The 20014-nt window shown below is 35.9% G+C and overlaps 1 protein-coding gene across 7 annotated transcripts in view; it reads right to left on the bottom strand.

Moving 5' to 3' along the window:
• Positions 1-1834: 1834 nt before the first annotated feature.
• Positions 1835-20014, bottom strand: part of DCUN1D4 (defective in cullin neddylation 1 domain containing 4) — a 38157-nt gene continuing 19977 nt past the window's right edge. For all 7 annotated transcript variants that reach the window (XM_059470108.1, XM_059470107.1, XM_059470112.1 and 4 more), the window contains 7 exons: positions 12717-12811; positions 10359-10429; positions 8714-8805; positions 7713-7821; positions 3296-3400; positions 2748-2850; positions 1835-2637 (listed from right to left, as the gene is read on the bottom strand). In XM_059470108.1, coding sequence (XP_059326091.1) covers positions 2582-2637; positions 2748-2850; positions 3296-3400; positions 7713-7821; positions 8714-8805; positions 10359-10429; positions 12717-12811 — 631 coding nt within the window. In that variant the 3' untranslated portion in view covers positions 1835-2581. The remainder of the gene's footprint in view (positions 2638-2747; positions 2851-3295; positions 3401-7712; positions 7822-8713; positions 8806-10358; positions 10430-12716; positions 12812-20014) is intronic.

Here is a 20014-nt window from a genome sequence, read left to right as displayed (position 1 = left end):
CATTTCCAAACATATCCTTCCTTTCCATCATTCTCAATTACTTTTACCCAAATTTAAAAAATCAAGTTTGTTTGCTTACACAGCTCAAGTACTTTGGGGTTTCTTTCCCCATTTCTTTGCTTTTAAGTAAATTTTTTATTCTGATAAACATTTGCAAAATTGCCAACATTTGGCTGAACCAATTTCTGTCAATCCTGTTATATGAAAGCTATACCCGTAACAGTAACATATTAAAAGTGTCTTTGGCTCTTGCTTCCATTATTGGAAGCTCAGTTATTTGTGACATACAAAACCTTTTATACAAACTTGTATTTGTTGCAGGATTCACACCAATTTGAGCTGAACAGTCTCCTAGAGTCAACAGCTAGCTTAATGTTTTAAGAACAATTACATCTATTTCCCTTAAAATCTTGGCAATCACAATTTGGCCTAACGTTAAAAGTTAGAAGTTCATTCTTTGAAGAACTAAACCAGCAGCTCCACTGGTATTTCATTACAATAATACTATTGTAATGTACACATTTACATCAGAAGTCTTAATAAAAGTTGTGTATTCTTAGGAGGCTTATTGTAAACATTAAATACCACACTCCACTCAGTGTCTTGTGCAAACTGGCATCAAACATGGAATTAAGGTTATGTGCATTAGTACATGAGAAAGCACTGACTGTGTATGTTTTACCACTACTAACTTTAAATTTAAAAAAAAATTAAAAATTTGGAAATCCAAATGTAGCTATTTCACAGGAAAGGTAGTATTTTCTTCTTAACATCATGAAATTCTACGTTTTGTATATGCATGTATATTTACATATATAGAAATATACACAAACAGACACACAGTTTTTGTCTTTGGCAGTTGAGCTTGAAAAACAAAAACCAAGAAAAACAACAAACAGATCTGAACACAAATTATCACCTGTACCGTGACAATTACAACCTCCTGGCCCAGGACAGCAAACTAACTTGCTTTTGCTAAACTAGACTTAATCCTGAAAGGAGTCAAGTCAATGGCAGTTGTTCCTCACTTGATGGCAAGGATAGAACCTTCAACACAGAAGAGAATTTCACTTTCAACTAAAAATGCTTTCCTCCTGTTCCCCTGGATGGCATTCTAGGGAAATAACGAAACTGCCAACACCTTGTAAAATATTTCTACAGAAAAGTAATGTTATTTGTTGTTCCAAAACACCCACTGGCCCTTTGCTGTTAAATGCTCCATGAATTAATAACATTTTAATAAACCCTTAGGGATAAAAGTTTAATAGCACCTGATACTTTAAGGACCTATTTAGAAATATCAGCAATGACATTAATGAAGAAGGGTAAGGCAAAGACAACATGACAAAATTACAGAACTTAAACGTTATTCCATTCACTCATTTTTTCCCAAAGTAATCACTAGAACCATCCCATACAGACAGAGATGAGTGAAACAGGCAGTGGTCCCTACTAAAAAGTACTGTTACTTAATGCTGGTGTCTTACATACCCATTGCCTGCAATGGACATTCTGCCAGGAAACTTTAATCCCCAACAGGAAAGAAAAAGCAATACTTTGACTATTCAACATCCTATTCTTTCCAATATCATACTTTAAGTACTTAGAAACATGAAGCTGGAGGCCCTTGGAAAGACTAGTGTTACAAACAACATAATCCCCAAAACCTTTGTCGTGTCTGTGCTACGGGTGAGCATACTTCATTCCCCAAACCACTGACTTCAGCTAGCACTTCCAATGTCATTGGGTGACTAGATCACAACATAGACCAAACACTCTTGGTACACCAAAAATTAAAAGGAGTATGCCAAAGGCAATTTACAAAAGTCTAACACCCATTTTTAAAAGGTACTTTAATTTGTTCTTTTGTACCTGTAACAACTACTGCAGTTTTAACATTAAAAAGTCAGTACTTTTTTCTTCAAATGGAAATCATCTGTGGCATGTACAGCTATTACAGTGTTTAAATATTTATATGTATATATATATATTTTTAAGACACCAATATTTCATTCTTATAAAGCATTAAGTCAGGTTTGGCAAATTCTGGTGAAGGAAATCACAGCATGTCTTCTCTTCTCAGAAATTGGCATCTCAAATAGTAACATTGAAACCGTAAATAGTTCTTCACATAACTATGTCCAGAAAGACTGAAATGCTACATTTGAGACCAAAAGAAAAACAAAATAACTAAAGTTTCAACAGACGTGTAAGTGATGATTAGAAATATGCCACAAAATTATTTTTACAATACATTTCTGCAGAAATAATTCCTAGGTGAAGCCTTTTTTTATACACATATACAAAATTTAGACAGCAATATACACATAATCACAGTGAAGACTCTGGCAAGTTCACCAATTTGTAGTGTAAATACAAAATGCAAAGCAGCCTTCAAAGAGAACAATGCTAAACAGCAAGCATAGCTAGCTTGTTAAATAGCAAACATCAAAAGTTCCTTGCCAAAGGGATGCAGTGCAAGAAAAGCAGCATGCACTTTGATACAAATAGCAGTTTATGGCTAATGGTTGACATAACTGTGGGAACAGTGACTCTTGAGTGGCTGTGCATAGTTAAGCTCCTATGTCATCTGTTTTCCTTTATACCACTCCACAAACTCATCCAACAACACTGGCCCTGTGGAGAGATCAAAGAACTGTATTTTACAAAATTTTGTAAAAGAACAATGATTGATTAAGCTCAGAGAAATAAATTATTTTAGAAAATCAACAAATGGTAGCACTTACAGGCTCCATCTTCATCATAGTTACTGAGGTCAAGGTTAATTGTTCTGCTGAATTCAAGAACGTTACACCATTGGTCCTTATTGATAACTTTGTATTTTGATTGCTGCTTGAGGCAAGAAACAGAAATTACCGAAATGTATTTTCAACTGTCTCAAACTCAAGATTTTCATACAGAAAATTTCAACTTTTTGGTGCCTTATTGTTTTAATTTGTATGTCATCAAAAATAAAAAGGATTAAACCAGCAAGTATTGAAACTAGTGTTGAATCATGCTTCTGATTAAGTCATCTTTTAGAGGGCAAACATACTGCAATAAAGTTCAAAAGCAAATAAATAACATTCTATAGTTTGTTCTGCATTACACAAATCTTAACAGCATAGGATTTTAGGAAAAAGGAAGAAAGGAAAGATAACCAGCTGTATGTGCTGCTTTGGTGGTTACAATGTCCTAAATCAGAACACAGCATTCTTAGCTGTTCATTCTACCTCGAGTTAAAAGTATCAAAGACAGATTAAAAGCCCCCACAATTCTGTTTCCAATTCCATACCTCTAGAAACTGATGAAACACTGGAAAAAGGGACCATGCTTTTCCTAAAAGAAGGCCCAACATACACTTGGCAGTATTGATATCTAGGCTGCGCTGGTCCTTTTCCTGCATGAAAACATCAAAAAGGAAAACAGCATGAATTCCAGATTTTTCACTTCCCTCACAGCTCACCCACGGACAAAATAAATTACCAAATAAATAATATACAACAGTATCTAATAGTGTTTTTTTAATAATATACAACATGCCAGTAAAATTTCCTTCCTTATAGGTAATGGTTTGTTATATGGAGATGTTGCTTTTTATAGATGCTCCCAATAAAAACAGCACCGTTACGGCAGATGAGGCATGAGGTTATTTCTGACTGCAGACCTCCCTAGCCAGCAATGGCCACCACATCCCCACACAGCCACACCTCTCAGAATAGCAGTGCTGTCCCACTTCCCACCCTATCATTACAACTATGTGAGCTGTCAATAGACACTCAGTGCTAACTGACACCTCCTTCCCTACCCGAGAGTGAGCCAAAGGAGGATCTTTGTTCTGTTTTTCTAATTGATTACATGGAATTCAGATTAAATTATCAAATGAGCAGACAGAACATAGTACATTAGCACATTGAGACTCCCCTCTGGACTGTCCAGTTTTAGTTCAATGTAACAACAACATATTTAAGCTTAAGGGCTGTTTGTTTTTTTTTTTTGTTTCTGCTAAGTAAGAGCAGCAACATATGTACCCAGCAGGTTTGTTAATCAGTGGTAAATATTTAGTAACATAACTTCTGCACATCTCAAAGTAACATGTATGTGTATGATTCCATTTTGTTAAGTAGTTTATTCACCTACATTTGTTATCACAAAATTAAACCACTTTTGCTGAGAGATGAGACACAACCCCCCACACTTTTATGCCTTGGTTTTAACACTGAGCTACAAATTCACAAGTTAATGAAATCACAAAAAATATATTTCCGTATTAGCTAACATAGACTTGTTCTGTGTATCTACTCGTGACAGCAGAGTGCAAAGGCTAAATTAAGAGGCATCACAGAATCATGGAATTGGTAAGAGACCACAGTGGCTCATCAGGTCCAGCTCCCCTGCTCAAGCAGGGTCACCCTAGAGCACACAGCACAGTGCACCCAAGTGGTTCTTGACTATCTCCTGAGAGGGAGACTCCACAGCCTCTCTGGGCAGTCTGTTTCAGTGTGTGGTCACCTGCACAGCAAAAAAGTTCTCCCCCATATTCAGATGGAACTTCCTGTGCATCAATTTCTGCTCACAGCCTCTTGTCCTATTGCTTGGCAGCACTGAAAAAAGCCTGGATCCATTCTTGGACACCCTCCCTGCAGATACTGATAGACACTGCTAAGTTCCTATCCTTTAACCAACCTCATTGCCCTCCACTGGACCTGCTCCAGGAGCTCCATGTCTCTGCTGCCCTGAGGAGCCCAGAGCTGGGCACTGCACTCCTGGTGTGGCCTCAGCAGGGCTGAGTAGAGGGCCAGGATCACCTCCCTCAGCCTGCTGGCAATGTCCTTCCTAATGCCCCCCAGGACACCACTGGCTTTCCTGGCCACCAGAACACACTGCTGACTCATGGACAGTTTGTTGTCCACCAGGACATATCCCACACAGGGGTATCTGGATGTAGGGACTGTCTAACAGATCATTGCAAGACAGCTAGCTGCCCACCAGAAGGGGAACTGTGCCCTACATTTCACCTGCAAAAATGCACCGGTATGTATTACAGAACATGCATCTTTGTTTTAAAAAAAAGCAAGCTCAAATCATAAGTGAATTGTTCTATCACACAGGAAGGAACTGGCAGAGCAAGATCCCAGTTCTCAGTCAACAAGTGAATGCCCTAGTTACAAGTTATGTTCATTTCATAGTAAATGCTCCTCAGTTCTAAAATTGTATAGACAGAATTTAATGCATATTTGTTTTGAAAGTAAAGTGGGGAAACCAGCAATTCTGAAAACCTGAGAAACTGTTTTGCATTCTGGGCACTAAATCCAAGAGGGATTTAGGGAAAAAAAAGTAAATTCCATGAAGAACAACGCTTTTCAATTAGCAATAAAGAAGAAAAAGAAACCTGCAAAGGCATTTTTGTACTAGTATGATATAAATCTTTCACTTATTTCCAACCTCAAAAAGTTCTAAAAACTAATCCTTTTTCCAAAGCCCATCTACACTTCTGTCACAAACACCTTTAAAGCAGAAACAATACTGCTGTCAGAATACATTTTATTTTACCTACTGTTCATACTCTGAATTCTACCCACACACTCAAGTATTAATGAAATCAGGCTCTATTGCCTTCACTTTGGCCACACTGGTTTTTCATGCCTTATATTGTTACATTTCTACATTCTCTCAGACAACTGATCAGAACAAATTGTTCAGATAAGCCCTTTCTACCCACCTCCAACTGCCTAATGGCACATTTGCCATGACAGATGATGCAATTGCATTCTTAGCTTATGTTCTAAACACATTCCTTGGATACAGTTAAAGGAATTTATTTAAAAACTTTATTTTATCTGACTATTTGTTTTACACTAATGATAGACACTCTTCCTGAGATTTTTTTCCCCTAATATTTCACATTAACGATCAATTTAAGCCATGCAATAGATGCATCTGTATGTTCTAAAACTTGGCAATAACAAGGGAAAACATGGATTGAGGAATGTTATTTGTGCTTAATATCAACATATGGTGTTATAAATTATTTCCCCAAATCTATGCTGACTTAAATCACACATGCCATATGAAACCTTGATGACACATCTTTATTCACAAACTAACTTCAAATGCCAAATCAACAGACTCTTTAAAAACCTTTCCTCTAATAACTTAGGAAGTTTAGACAAGTGGCTTTTTGCCATAGAGTACTCCCTTGAAAGAATTATCCTTAGGACAGAAATTATACAATCAGCTTTTTTCTATCAATCACTTCAGTGACCCTGAAAAAAGTTATGCCCAATTTAATCTGCCACCTATAACTATACCTGCCTTTGTTCTTTTCTATTCTTACTGGATGCCATTCTCCTATAGACTTTCCGCAAGTCTGTAGTATGAGAAGTTCAATAATCATATTAGCCAAATATTCCCCAGTTTATACGTCGTTGACTTCAAGTTCTATAATCTGCAGGGGCTTTTTGTCACAAATGAAGTCACAGCACCTGTGTCTCAATATTTAAATTTTTTGAGACCACTGTTTGTCATACCAGTTTGGTACCTCTTGAAAAGAACACACACACTATCCACCTTTTAAGTATCTGCACTTACTTCTGACAGGCCATCAGCTGGCACAGATTTGCTCTCTATCCCAAATATTTCATCAGTATCTTGAACTTCTTAGGCAATGCTTTTGCATTTCACATTCAGCAAAAACTAGCAGAATAAATTCCTCCTACAGCAAAGGAGGAATTAAGAGGTTGATGTAGCTTTTCTTTTCCTCACATACTAACTAATCCCATGCATTTTTTTCTATTCAACTGCAAGTTTCCTTGTTTAAAAGTGAACTACCACAAATCCGAATGCTGAGATGCAGAAAGCACTGAGGTACCAAAAATCTGAGTTGCTAATGAGATACTATCAGAACTGCTATCAGTTCAACTTCTCCTCATTTTTCTCATTTTCTCATGCTACTTTTTTCGGTGCAAGTTTTCTTAGTATTTTTAGTTTTCTTGCACTGAAATCTGAGGTTCAGTTTTACCTCTTTATGTTAAGTCTTCTGTACACTCCATCACATTAGCAAAAGGGATGTCCAAATTCTATTCCAAAATGTTATTTCAGAAAATAAAGTTCTCTTATTACTCCTTCCAAGTATGAACAGTCTTATGCATATTGGTTCCATTACAAAATTTCATCAAAGCATGTTTTATAGCAGGAAGACTAATATCAGGGTATTCTTTAATGAATACTGAAAACATCATTAAAGCCATTCCAACAATCTTCTGAATCAGTATTTATATCATATCCAACTTTTATCATGTCATCCATTTTTACCTATTGAAATATGTGAAGTGTCTTCCTGTTTTATATATGTTTATGCTCACAAAATTCAGAGTAAGAAAAACCACAGTAAATTATAAAGTCAGAGGAACTGAGTGATAAAGCTCCAATATATAACAGAACAGGCCCTAATTCATTTCCCTGAAGTCATAAAATAGCTTGAGGCAGAGACGTAATTAACACATGCCACTAAACCACTAAGCATTACACATTCCATGTACTTTTCTTTTCCAGTTTTGACATTTTGCATATACTGTTTCAGAACACAAATTGCTCCATTTGTTCAAAGCCATCTTGAGTGGTACCTTCAGAGAAACAAACTTAGAAGTACACATTCTTTCAATTATTATTTATGACAGTAAAGCTTGTAATTTCAAATGCACAGTACTTACCCGTGCAAAGTCAAAGGCATATCTATAAATAAGTTTAAAATTGGTAGGCTCATTTAATAAAGATCTCAAGTAATCCAGAGAATTTCTCAATTTTTCTGTAGTATCACACCTACAAAACAAGCACCAAGTGAGTTTAGAGTCTGCATTCTTACTGAGATGTCTGATGTTCTAGGAAAGAATCTCTAACAAGTATGCCCATTAACCTGTTCAAAACACATCACTCTGTACAGACACAAGTGTTTGAGTATGTCTGCATAAAATGCCTTATTAAACCTGTAGTGTAAAACAAATTTAGATGAAGTAGCCAAGTCTTACACTGGGACTGACTGGCTTTGTAAAAAATGCACTCTCCAACAGATAAAGCTAAGAGCTTGTCCATGCATGGCAAACAAGCATCAAATCAAAGCAGTGAAAAATACTTCTAAAGTCTTGCTGAAACTATAGAACTTCCTACACAGTTTTAGTAATTCTCTTCTGGAAGGTAAGTCAAAACAGTTCATGCTTTCTCCAGCTCTCTGTGAAACATGATTATTCAACTTTATTTATGTTAATTTTGCCATAAAATTAGGCTCTTAACTGGAGAAAGCAACTTTTCGAGCAATGCAGAGTTACAGAAAGGGTTGGTATTATTTAATGTTTTACATCACTCTAACAACATATCAATATCTAAAAGATACATGCAATCCAGCAACAAAGATTGTTGGTGTCCTTGGGGACAGAAAGAGTGTCAAACCTCATAACATTTCTCTTTTATCGAGACTGCAGATCTTTTAACCCAAATATATTTAAATGTGCTACATCAGGTTTCAAGTTGTCTCTAAGTGACCATATTATCATAAATCAGGCCAAAAATTTGTGACTTCTACTCCATGGCAGAGTTCTTTGCTTTAGGTGTTGAGTGAAAACACTAAAGTGTGTTTTTTCTGAAAAGCTGTGTTTACTATAGCAAATATAGTAACTATAGAGAATTAAGTAACTATAGAGAATTTCCAGGCACTTACTGTAGTGATGTCATTCCTTTTAACCATTCTTGTAATGTAAAGTAGCCCATGTTTTGTGCATCCAACTTCCATGCTAGCACAAGCATAACTACCTGTTTTAAAGAGAAAAAAATGGAGACTGAGAATTTAACAAAAAGAGCCATCTGTTTTATAAATAACCACTGTTTAGTAGGATACCACTGCTTTTACTTGTGTAAGTGGAAAGTTCAGAACTTTGCTACACTATTTCAGAAGTTTAAAAAACCCTGTAAGTGACAAACTTGTACACAATCCAAATGAAGAGAAGGGAATAGTACAAATACATGGAGTGAACATCTACCCAAGTTATCAGTCATCTCATAAGCAATACAGTGGGGAGAAGACGAGTTGGTGCGAAAGCTGCAGAAAAGATTTCCCAAAGTAACTACAGAATTTCAGTATCAGTTTGATAAGCTATACCTGACATTTGTTAAACCTTCATCTCAATGAGCATCATCTGCAATCCATGGAATCAACTATTTGAAAGCTAATAATGATCCCACAATTCAAGCAGATAAGAAAATCCAGATGAACTAACAGTAATACACATAAAAACACAGGCTGATACATAATACCTCAGTTCTGCCCAAAAGAAAAGAGTCTTTTTCACATCTCACACAGAAGACCAAAGCAAAAAAGAATTTAGATAAAGCAATACCAGAAAATTATTATAATTTAATTTATCAACTTAAGAAACCACCTTTGACAAATATGTGAAAGAAAAACTTGCAGGATAACTGACCCTACCAACCTGGAAAAAAAAATAATCAAGTTATTTAAATTTGCAACTCAGCCATTAACTAGCTATGGTTAGGGCAACCCTATACAGCTTATAATGCAAAATCAGAATATCTGCTCATACCTCCAAATGTCTACCTAAATCACAACATTTATTATTATCCTAAACTCTGAAATTAGCAAATTACATCTGATTTTCCAGTACATCTTTCAAAGCCACAAATCTCATTTACTTATATGAAGCTCCATGAATTCTGCAAAAGACAGGACTTACAAAATGCATTTAAAGAACAAAAATTAGGCACTAGGAAAAAGCCTGTAAAATGCTCTTTTTTTTTTTTAGATTTTATTTATTTATATATATATTTATATATATATATAACTATACACACCTTCCATACAGAGTAAGTACCTGTAAATGTATTTATATTCCTTATTTGTTTTTTTGAAACGGTGTAATGGTAGTGCCACTACTGCCCATAATATTTGAGATCTCTTTCTCTCCTAGAAAACCCAAAGGAAACACTATTTGTTTGTAAGCTGATATATTAAATCTTGAATGTTATCTCATTGTTTCAGAGAAGACAATCATCAGCAATTTTTTTTTTAAAGATCTCTCTTTTTATGAAGAGCCTGAAGGTTGGTGGTCTTAAAGAGAAAGAAGGGGGGGCAATGAAGACAAATTGAGGTTTTACAGGTTGACAGTCTGGGGTTTAACATAATGGCAAGTTGTTTCCAAATGTGTTTCAAAACTTCAATGGTTTATATTTCTTGATTTTTTTTAAACTCTCAAGATTTTTTTAATTCTTGGTGGAAACACAAAAACTGTAAGACTAGCTCATGTACACTACAGCAGATGAGGCAATTTTAAAATGGATTCTGAACTTACATTTTCTGGTTCAACTCCAATGTCTTCGCAAAATTTCTCCATACCTTCTGGCCCTACAATGTCATCTGTGCCTGCAAACAAAATATATTTTACTTATCTCTAAAAATTACAATGGCCTGCCCTTTACAGCACAAAAGAAGTGCAATCACATAGTGCAACCTAACTTTGATACAGTTTGTTTGTTTTGGCACTAAATAAATATTTCCACACTTACTATCAGACTTGGATACACTTAAATCTTTATCTCACTTTTGAAAACAGAGAAACCGTAAAACAACTTTTCATGCCTGCCAATCTTTCAACTCGTTTACTGAGATAATCTTGAAAGTGTAAATTAGAAAAATTTTTTCCATAATGCACTTAAGACTAACAGAACACCCAGATAATATTACCAAATTAAATGAGAGGACGATGGCTAGTGAAACTCATGCCCTGGCTGGAATCTCTACTTTTTCATAAGCTCAAATCACATACAAACATGATGTACAGCTATACAGGATACAAGGCATTATCACTCCCAGAACCTCATTCCACACTGTCTCATATATTATCTTTATATAATGTTATCCTGCTTATTCATCATATTGCTACACCATGGTCACACATCATCTGTCTGACAGTAAATGCAGCAGGAAGGAAATAATGAATTACAGTTATTTATTTGCCTACTTAAAAGGAAAAAAAAGATTCAAAACACAAATGCTATTAAAATGCACCACTAATAAAACATGGTCTTAAATCAAGATATTTACAACTTCTATAATACTCTGAAAAAATTATACAGACATTAAGAATCGTACTGTGCAATTCTACACTTTAAGTATTTGAACTACTTTGTTAGAATTATTTGACTCATATTTAAAAGGGCTCATTTGAAAAAAAATACATGCTGAAATGCCTACTTTCCTCCAATATAAAGAGCACATGTGCAAGAAAAACAGGATTTATAAAGGGAAGATCAATCTGTATTTTATTATTAGGTGATCTACTTTAGAAATAACAAGGTTTAATTATGTCTTTTCCCATCTTCTCATAACAGCCTCTCAGCTCTCAGAGTGTACACAACAGCCTTTAAAAAGACTCATTCTGCTATGCAAAAACACACCAAGGGAGGGGAAAAAACCCAAATGCAGTGTCAACTGTCTGCATACATAAAGCAGACTTATGAAGCAAGAACACAAGAGATTATTCCTTGAAAATTAAATTTTTAGAATGTTACTCAATACTGTAAACAGAATCGTACTCTCCACTTTTCTGTGTTTTATCTTGGTGTGTGCATCCAGTGGAAACCCCAAAGTTCTTTCACAAACAGCCTTCCTTTCATCCTTTTTTTCCATGAAAGTCTTGACAAAAATGAGTCATGCCTGTTGCTAGAGTAAAAAAATAAATCAAGCTGGTCAGAAAGGCAGACAATCTAACAGGTTAGATTTGGCTTGAATTCGTCTGAATCTCCTCTCAGACTGCCACAGACAAGTGAGATCTCAAAGTGTTTAATTTCATTTATATAATTTTATTAGGAGAGAAAAAAAGTTTTATTACATGAAATTAAGTCACTCTTCATTATGTTTAAAAAGCAGACAAAACAGAACAAGTTAGACATGTTATTCAAGACATCGCCAGAAAACTGTAAGATGACACAAAATATATATCTAATTTCTTTTTGGTCTTTACAGTCATGAGATCATTTTCCCCCATACATCAAATTCTTCCTTTCAGAAAACATTTGCAGGAAAACAAATACAACAACCAACTTCACTAATAAAGGATCATCTGTGACCACAGACCATAATTAACTTTCCTAGAAGTAATGTCTGAAGAAAGTTCTCATACATAAGGGCAAGAATAAATAATACAGGCTACCTTCCCTATACCTTGTGATGCAAAACTATCTGGTAAAACTAGTCCAGGGTATTAGAATTCATTCACTTCTTTGCTTAAACCTTAAGCACCAGAACAAAGCTAGCATTACTACCTCCCTCACCCTTTGGGTTTTTAATTAAAGACACACCACTTCTGAGGCTAATTCTGTACTATACAGCACTAACATGGCAGATGACAGAGAGGTAACAACATTTTCAACAGAAGTACAGCTTTAACTGTAGATTTGAATAGTAATGTATAATGTTCCAAAATATTCCAAATTACACACCTTCTGTATTCTTTTCAAAGGATATAGACAAAGGCAAAACTGAACCTTGAACTCTTCAACCTCACATCCCACAGGATAAAGGGAAGTTCCTCTAAGACTTTTACAAAACATATTTTATATTCCATCTTTTGAAAGCTCAGTTAATGCAATTTTCATATTCCAATATAAATGTAATTGTTACTGGTAGGAAATTTGCATTTCACACTTACCTGCATATTCATAGAACCATTCTAAGCATCTCTTACTTGAAAAGACTTCTTCTTCCTCTGCTTTTATTCTAGTGGAATCGTATTTTCTATACATACTTAGAAAAAAAGAAAGAGAAACAAGTAATTAATTAATCAACAGTTTTAAAAGCGATCCTTTAGTCAACAGCCACTCTTAACAGAAACATTATTCTTTTCAGTTTACTCAACATCTGTCCTCATATCCAGTCATTTGGAACACTGCTTAAGAATCAATGACACTAAATACTTGGTTAGCTCACTCTGTCATTTCCACTGATTTATAATCATTACCCATGTAATGACCTTCCCCTAAAATGAATATAGGTCAGTTCAAATTCAACCCCAAACTGTTCTGTAAAAGTTCACAGTAAGGCCTTGCCTTACACCACCAGTCACCACAGACAGCTGATGGGCTGCAATCCAGCTGTGGGTCCATGGCCAGAGTAACTCTGTCACAGTCAACACAGGTCCTACCTCTAGGTGCACTTTGAATTATTAACTAAAGAAAACTGCAAACACTCTTTCTGCTGCCTCGAAAAGATTCTACAAAGGGCATAAAGGCGAAAAGAGACAAGACCTACACTTATATTATTCTAAAGCCAGTAAGATGGTTACATGAAAGAATCACAGGAAAAAAAGGTTGAAAGTCCTCATAGACAATACCTCAAGGGATGTCATTCATCATGGAATACAGAACCATCTGAAAAGCTGGCCCCTTCCCCTAGAGACTACCAGCAGGGTAATGCTCTTCTCCTTCAACAAGAAGTGTAAGGAATTTTAACTACACTAAGGAAACAAATTTAGTACCTGAAACACGTAAAGCACAGAGAACATGACAGAATGTGAAGGGTCACTCCCTCAGTTAGACCTGAAACAGGCACAATATCATTTGTGCCTGCTAGAGGAAAGAGACTCAGCAGTCCAAGTAGTTATCCACTGCTGCATTCGCATTCTCTGATCCATTTCCACCACTCTTCAGCTCAAAGGCTGAAAAGAGCAACAAATAAATGGTTTAGTCTAGAGGAGCTAGCCAAGAACAGCTCTGTAAGTGTTCCAAGCATGCAGAGTTTCCTCTTACAATGTCAAATCCTGATGGGGGAAGACAATGAAGCGGCTAACCGGTTCAAGGAGAATTTTGAAACCATTTGAATAATGAAATTAATTTGGAGCTGACTTCATCACTGTTTCATCCTTCTAGAAAGACATGTAAAAGACACCTAGATTTAGGAGCTTAGCACTGATCTCACTATCCTCCACCTAGCTCAGCTATCAGCTGTGAGGAAGTGTAGCTAGAATTTAACAGCACACAGATCATTCTGACAGGAATTCAAAGAAATATTTCATGTTTACTGTCATAGTTCCCTAAAAGCAGCTAACCTTTAGAAAAGTAATACTAGTCAGAACAAAATGATAAATTGCTAATTGGAAGAAAAATGCAAATGAGGCTCTTAAGAAATTTCTTATGAAAAATTGACACTGTACTGAAACACACCGATCTACAACAAACTGGAACACTGCATAGAAATGTCAGCCATATGTGTTCCAAACACATTCATATACTCACAATTTTAGGTTTGGGGTTTTCTCATTTTGAAAACACTCTTTTCCTATTTGAATTATCTGTTTTGCATAAGCTTTACTGAAGCTGCAAAGGAAAAGGCTGACAGCATCGCTCAGTAAGAGCTAATCCAGAAGGTATAAGACTGAGTTGGAATAATTTTTTTTAAATAGGTCTGATAACATTTTTACATTTGCAAAATGAACTGTGATTATGAAAGACCTATCCAATAATTTTTAGAGTACTCTGAATTCAGAGCAATCAAGACAAAGAAAGGAGGCATTCTGCCACTTTGGCAAAAGTCTTAATTATTCAGTATCCCCTTTTTTGTCACAAACAAACGTGACAAACACCAAGTAGAATACAAGTTGGAAACTGTAGCAGGAGGTAGTCAACATTTTTATTCTATTCTCTTTATTCAAGAAGTCTGTAAAAGTACTGCTGGGATCGAAGACATGGCAAAGCTAACAAGGTTCACAAAGGAAGTTATTTATCACAAGACTCAATGCTTTTTCTTACAAAGGGATGATAACCAATTGTCTTGCCCTGCTTGTTCATGTAAATCATCAACACATTAAGCTGTCAGTATGCAAACAGTGCATTTAAGAAGGAACTCTCAAGAAACAGACTTATTGACAGAGCTGTAAGTCATTCAGGTATTTTAGAAAAAAAGGTATCCTGCATCTACAAATGGCAGAGCTAGATACTGCAGCCTGAAACAAGACATCAGAGCCAGCAGCATGGATAACAGGAATGGTGAGCAAGAACAGAAAAAAACAGCCCATTTTATACATTCTCTGCATCTGCACATAGTAGAAGAATTTCAGACAACTGATATGAGATTGAAAGTCACTTGTCTTAAGGACTAAGGTCACAGTTCAGGAACTGCAGGAAACAGCAATAATAAATTAAGTTAATGTGCCCAACATACGGCCAAGTAACTCCAATGAAAATGGTCTTGCCTCAAACTTATGATTGTTCAAAAAGCTCAATACCTGACCACTGGAGTTTGATTTTTGAGAAACCAGAACTGACTACAGATATTCCAGCTTGTGCCAGTTGACAAGTTCAGAAAATAAAGTCAGAAGGGATACAATCTTGAAATATTATCCCAATTTCTGCTATAAGCTAATTAGTCAGACATTCATTAACAGTGCAGATGACCCTGTATCACGTTTATAATGAAAACAGACTATGCACAGCCAGAATTAGTGATCTCATGTATAAAGACAAACCCTTTTCTTTCTCTGCTTACTCCAAACATTAAATGAGTGTCTCCCCCCAAGCCTAGCCAAGCCAGCTATTCCTACTAGCAAGAGACTCCTAATCTCTGAAGTGTCTAGGGAAGTAAGATGAGTGGGGAGATGCAAACAAGTAAGTAGACAAGTACCTGAGATTACTCAGCCTAGGACAACTTGGTTCAATCTAGTGGCACAGAGTAAAGCTCTTTTCAAGGACTACATCCCCTGAATTATGATGAATATGGATTTGATTACCTCAAGAACCATATTTACAGAGGAGAAAAACACAAACTTCCAGACACATCTGGCATCCATTTTATATCTTGCAGTATTCCTCATCTCTGTGGAATTTCTCAGTATATACTGCAAGATGATGTGCCTTGTCTTTGTTCTAATGACAGTATCTCTTGCTATGCAGAAAAACACACTGCCAGAGTGCACAGGGTAGATATCTGAATACTTTGGGAGTACCAAACATCTAATGAACAGATCTCACAAACAGCAAGTTGTCAATGGCTCACAGCTTCATCAAGATGACCAGCACCAGTACTTTGAAACAGATGCACAACCATTATGCCAACCACGTTCTGCTTAGTAATTTTCTTCCATATTAATGGTCTGTAAAAGGAAACTGCCAGTCACAGGAAATTGCCAGCAAAGTGTCAGTCACACACCAGATGTGAAACAACACACTGCTCACAAAAAAAAAAAAAAAAGAAAAAAAAAGGGGGGGGGACAGGAAGGGTGAGAGCAGGCAAGGCACAGGGGAAAAGTAAAAAACTCAAAAAGATGCCTTCCATACAGGAAGAGCAAATGAATACACCTGGCACTTTTAGTACTAGAATTTGCACACTGCCAAAGAATGCTGGCACCGAAACAGGATTGCTAAGGGCATTTTCTCCATCATCAGTTAGAAAGGTGCAAGCACAGTTTATCCCAGAGTGTTTGCTACATCCATCACTACCATACAATACCAAACTCAGAACCTTTTGCCTTTAGAATTACCCTTCCATTTCTGACTCATGACATGAATATCCATCAGGAACGGGAAAAAAAAGAAAAGTATTACTTACAGGCTAAGTATGTATTTACCTCTAAGATGAAACACACATGTAGGTACAATAACTCAGAAAAATCTTCACTTGAAAAATAACTTTTTTTTTTTAGTTTAGCATGATACTGTGTCAGTGTCAGTGACAGCAATATACAAGTTATTTGTAACAAAATATCCCTGTAAGGAGAATTTAGGGTTGTTTTTTTTTTTTTAATTATTATCTCTTTCTAACAGCCATTTCATCAGCTAGAGAGAGGAAAGAATGTGGGACAGGGCAGGGCAAAAGCAACATGAGATAACCTGTCTAAATTCTGTAAAAGTGATTTCAGTTACTTAACCACATCAAAATGTAATAATTTTCTCAGAGATGCTTGCACCTCAACCATGACCTAATGGCTGACTCATAACATCCATGTTCAAACATATATATGAAATATTCATGTGAGGGAACTGTAATATACCAGCAAAAAAGGTAAGACAATGTAGTTTATAACTGGAAGTGCTATAGGCAAGCATCAACAACCACCAAAAAAAAAAAAATTAAAACTGAGTGTCTAGCACTTCACACTTTGTGGGAACTTTGAATATATGGTCCACATATTTTCCACATTATTTTCTTCTCTTCCTAACTAACTTGGTGGGAAAACAAAAGCATGAAAATTCCATCCAACTATAATGGGGTGACTAGGCAAGTGACTGTAAAAGTTGATGGTTGCTGCCAGCAAAAAGAACAAGGTAAGGGCAATTCTCTTCAACCCACTGCAGTCCTCAAAGCTGGGTTATCTGCTGCTCTGAGCATGTTTCACCTGTACTGGAGTTGGTTAAAGCTCCAGCCACAGCCCCTACCAGTGCACCAACTCTGGGCTGTGTAGCTCCAGAATATTCCAACCAAGATCAGTGAAAACATGGAGCTTAGGTCACACAAAACATTCTCTTCATGGTGGAAGCTGGTAATAATCCATTGAAGAGGAAAAAGAAAATCAAAAGGGAAGGGGAAAAAAAGCTGTGTTTTATTATGGTAAGTCAAAAGTCTCTCATGAAGATCTACAGCCTGGTTATTTCAAAAGGTCAGTGCTTACTGAATGAAGACATCAAGAAATTCACCAACAGAAGCTTTGTTTCTAAGCAACCAGAACTTAGTCAAAATCTTTACTGAATTTTGTTTGAGTTTTGAACTAACTAATTGCTTCCAGATTACTTTTTTTTCAAAACATGCCCCACACTATTTCCATTAATACTAATTAATTTTCAATTTTGGCTGAGCATTTTCATCAATGCAGCACAATGAACATACTTTAATAAAGCCTTATCTATTCACCCACAATTATGATTCTAGCAATAGTTTCATAAAATCTGCAGTAGAAACAGAAGGGTGGGAGAAGATATGTTTTGCAATTTACAAGACATGACAAAAACAGTTTAAAGCAACCCTCAGGACTAACTTGACTGTTAAGTTTTATGAATGAATATACCTTATGTCTCCTTGTTTAAAGACTTACAATCATTCCTAAACTGTTCAATGTTTGGAACTTTATCAGAATTACTTAATGAGCAGTATGTGTAACAACACACATGCTGATAGTCACATGTCCAGTTTAAGTGAAGTGCACTGAAAAGCTATAGAAAAAGGAAAAATTATGCTTGTGTGTACCTGAAAACCCCTACTTCAAGCAAAAAGATCTACACATCTATGACAGCTGGGAACACAGGTGGTCTGCATGGCGCAGGACCTAAACAGATAGTAAACAACAGCAGAACAAAAACCAAACCAACTCTCAACACCAAAGGTTTTGAAAACTTTGGAAGTTAGTACATCTTATGTTAATGACACTCCGTTTTCAAAAACTGCATTTTTCCACACAGAATATGGAGTTTACGATTCAATACAGAAAACCTGTTTTTCATGTTAGTAGGCCCTTTTGTGGTTCCTACACACATAAGAGTAAATTCATTGAAAACATTTATCTAATTGTTTGAAAACCTAAATTTCAGGGAAGTAGGTAAATATTCCTGGTTTTCATCCTCCTAAAGTGACAGTACCCATTACTTCAAGGCTTTTGCCCTCAGTGTGATTCCAGAATAAGGAGTAGAATTACTTTTTAAATGAGACTGTCAAAACATAAGACATTATATTAAACAGCTCACTTTTCCCTATTTGGCTAGATATGGCATAACAGATAAGCAGCATAAAACAATTACCCAGTGAGGACTATCGTTTTACCTAGCAAGTATATTTACATGAATCTTGCTTTACCTTTCTGAAGATGCTTAACATAGTGATGGAAGAACAATGTACAGAAAATGTAATTTTAACTCTAATTTGAGAATACTCTATACTGTGACAGCTTTAAGTACAATAAAGTCAAGACTGAGATGAAAATAAAACAAAGTCTTCAAGTGATTATGTTCAAGTTAGCACATGCTCAACTGTTTACTTCCAACAGCTATTCTTTAAGGCAAGATAACTCTTACTGTTATCTATAGAGCATTGAGTTCTTTTTATTTTTCGTCATCTGGTATAAAAATTCCCTCCCACTGAAACGCTGCATTCATGCATGGTTCATGATGATGCTATAAACACTAATTAAGAGAATTCAAGTTCTTATTATGTAAGGGTGCAATACTAATGAACATGCTTGGAGTCTTCTATAATCAGTTTATGCACTAGATCAGCATTTCCAAATAATTTCACAACTAGATTGCTTCCTATAAATGTTTTTCCTCAATTGCCTGTGCATTCCACTAGTACTTCTGAGATGAGGTTGTATTCCTACCAGCTTGAAATTAAGGGTGTAAGATATGTTTAAGTTTATAACTGGAAGAGTCTTTAGAAACTATCTTCTCTTTCAGCATAGAGGCCTGCTGAAAGAAACTTTATGGAAGAAGGCATATCTAAAAATATTCCTATCCGATTTGAAGAGATTATAGGAATGAATAAAAATTAGTGAAGACTGAAAATATCACCCAACAAAGCACTCCATTACAGATTAAAAAACCCCACATTTTTATAATGGAAAAACCAGAAAAAATCATCAACCTTCAGTCTCAGTTGCAGTAACACCATTAATGATGACATCCCTTGAAAATCTTTGGACTACCACCCAGTATTTTTCCACTGAGAACAAACAGGAGACTTTGAATTACTGAATTTGTTAATGTTGACCCTATAAGTATGCCACTGTAGCTGAGAAACACACAAAAATGTATGTCATTCCATTAAGTATTTGAAGTGACAAATCACTTCTGTTAGGAAAGAGGGGCTCTTCTGGAGAGGACTGTGTAGCTCTTCAGTGACCGCCTTTCCTCACTTAATACAGAATCCACACAGACTAATGTCCTGTGAAGGCTTATCCTGAGTTACTAGAATGCAGCTTCTAAGAAGTCTGTCTCTAAAACAGTAGCTGAGAACTGGGCCTAGGAGACCCTT

Source organism: Ammospiza nelsoni, chromosome 4 (assembly GCF_027579445.1).
Source record: "Ammospiza nelsoni isolate bAmmNel1 chromosome 4, bAmmNel1.pri, whole genome shotgun sequence".
NCBI lineage: Eukaryota > Metazoa > Chordata > Aves > Passeriformes > Passerellidae > Ammospiza > Ammospiza nelsoni.
The sequence above is the reverse complement of the archived record's forward strand: the minus strand, read 5'-3'. Positions and strand labels throughout refer to the sequence as shown.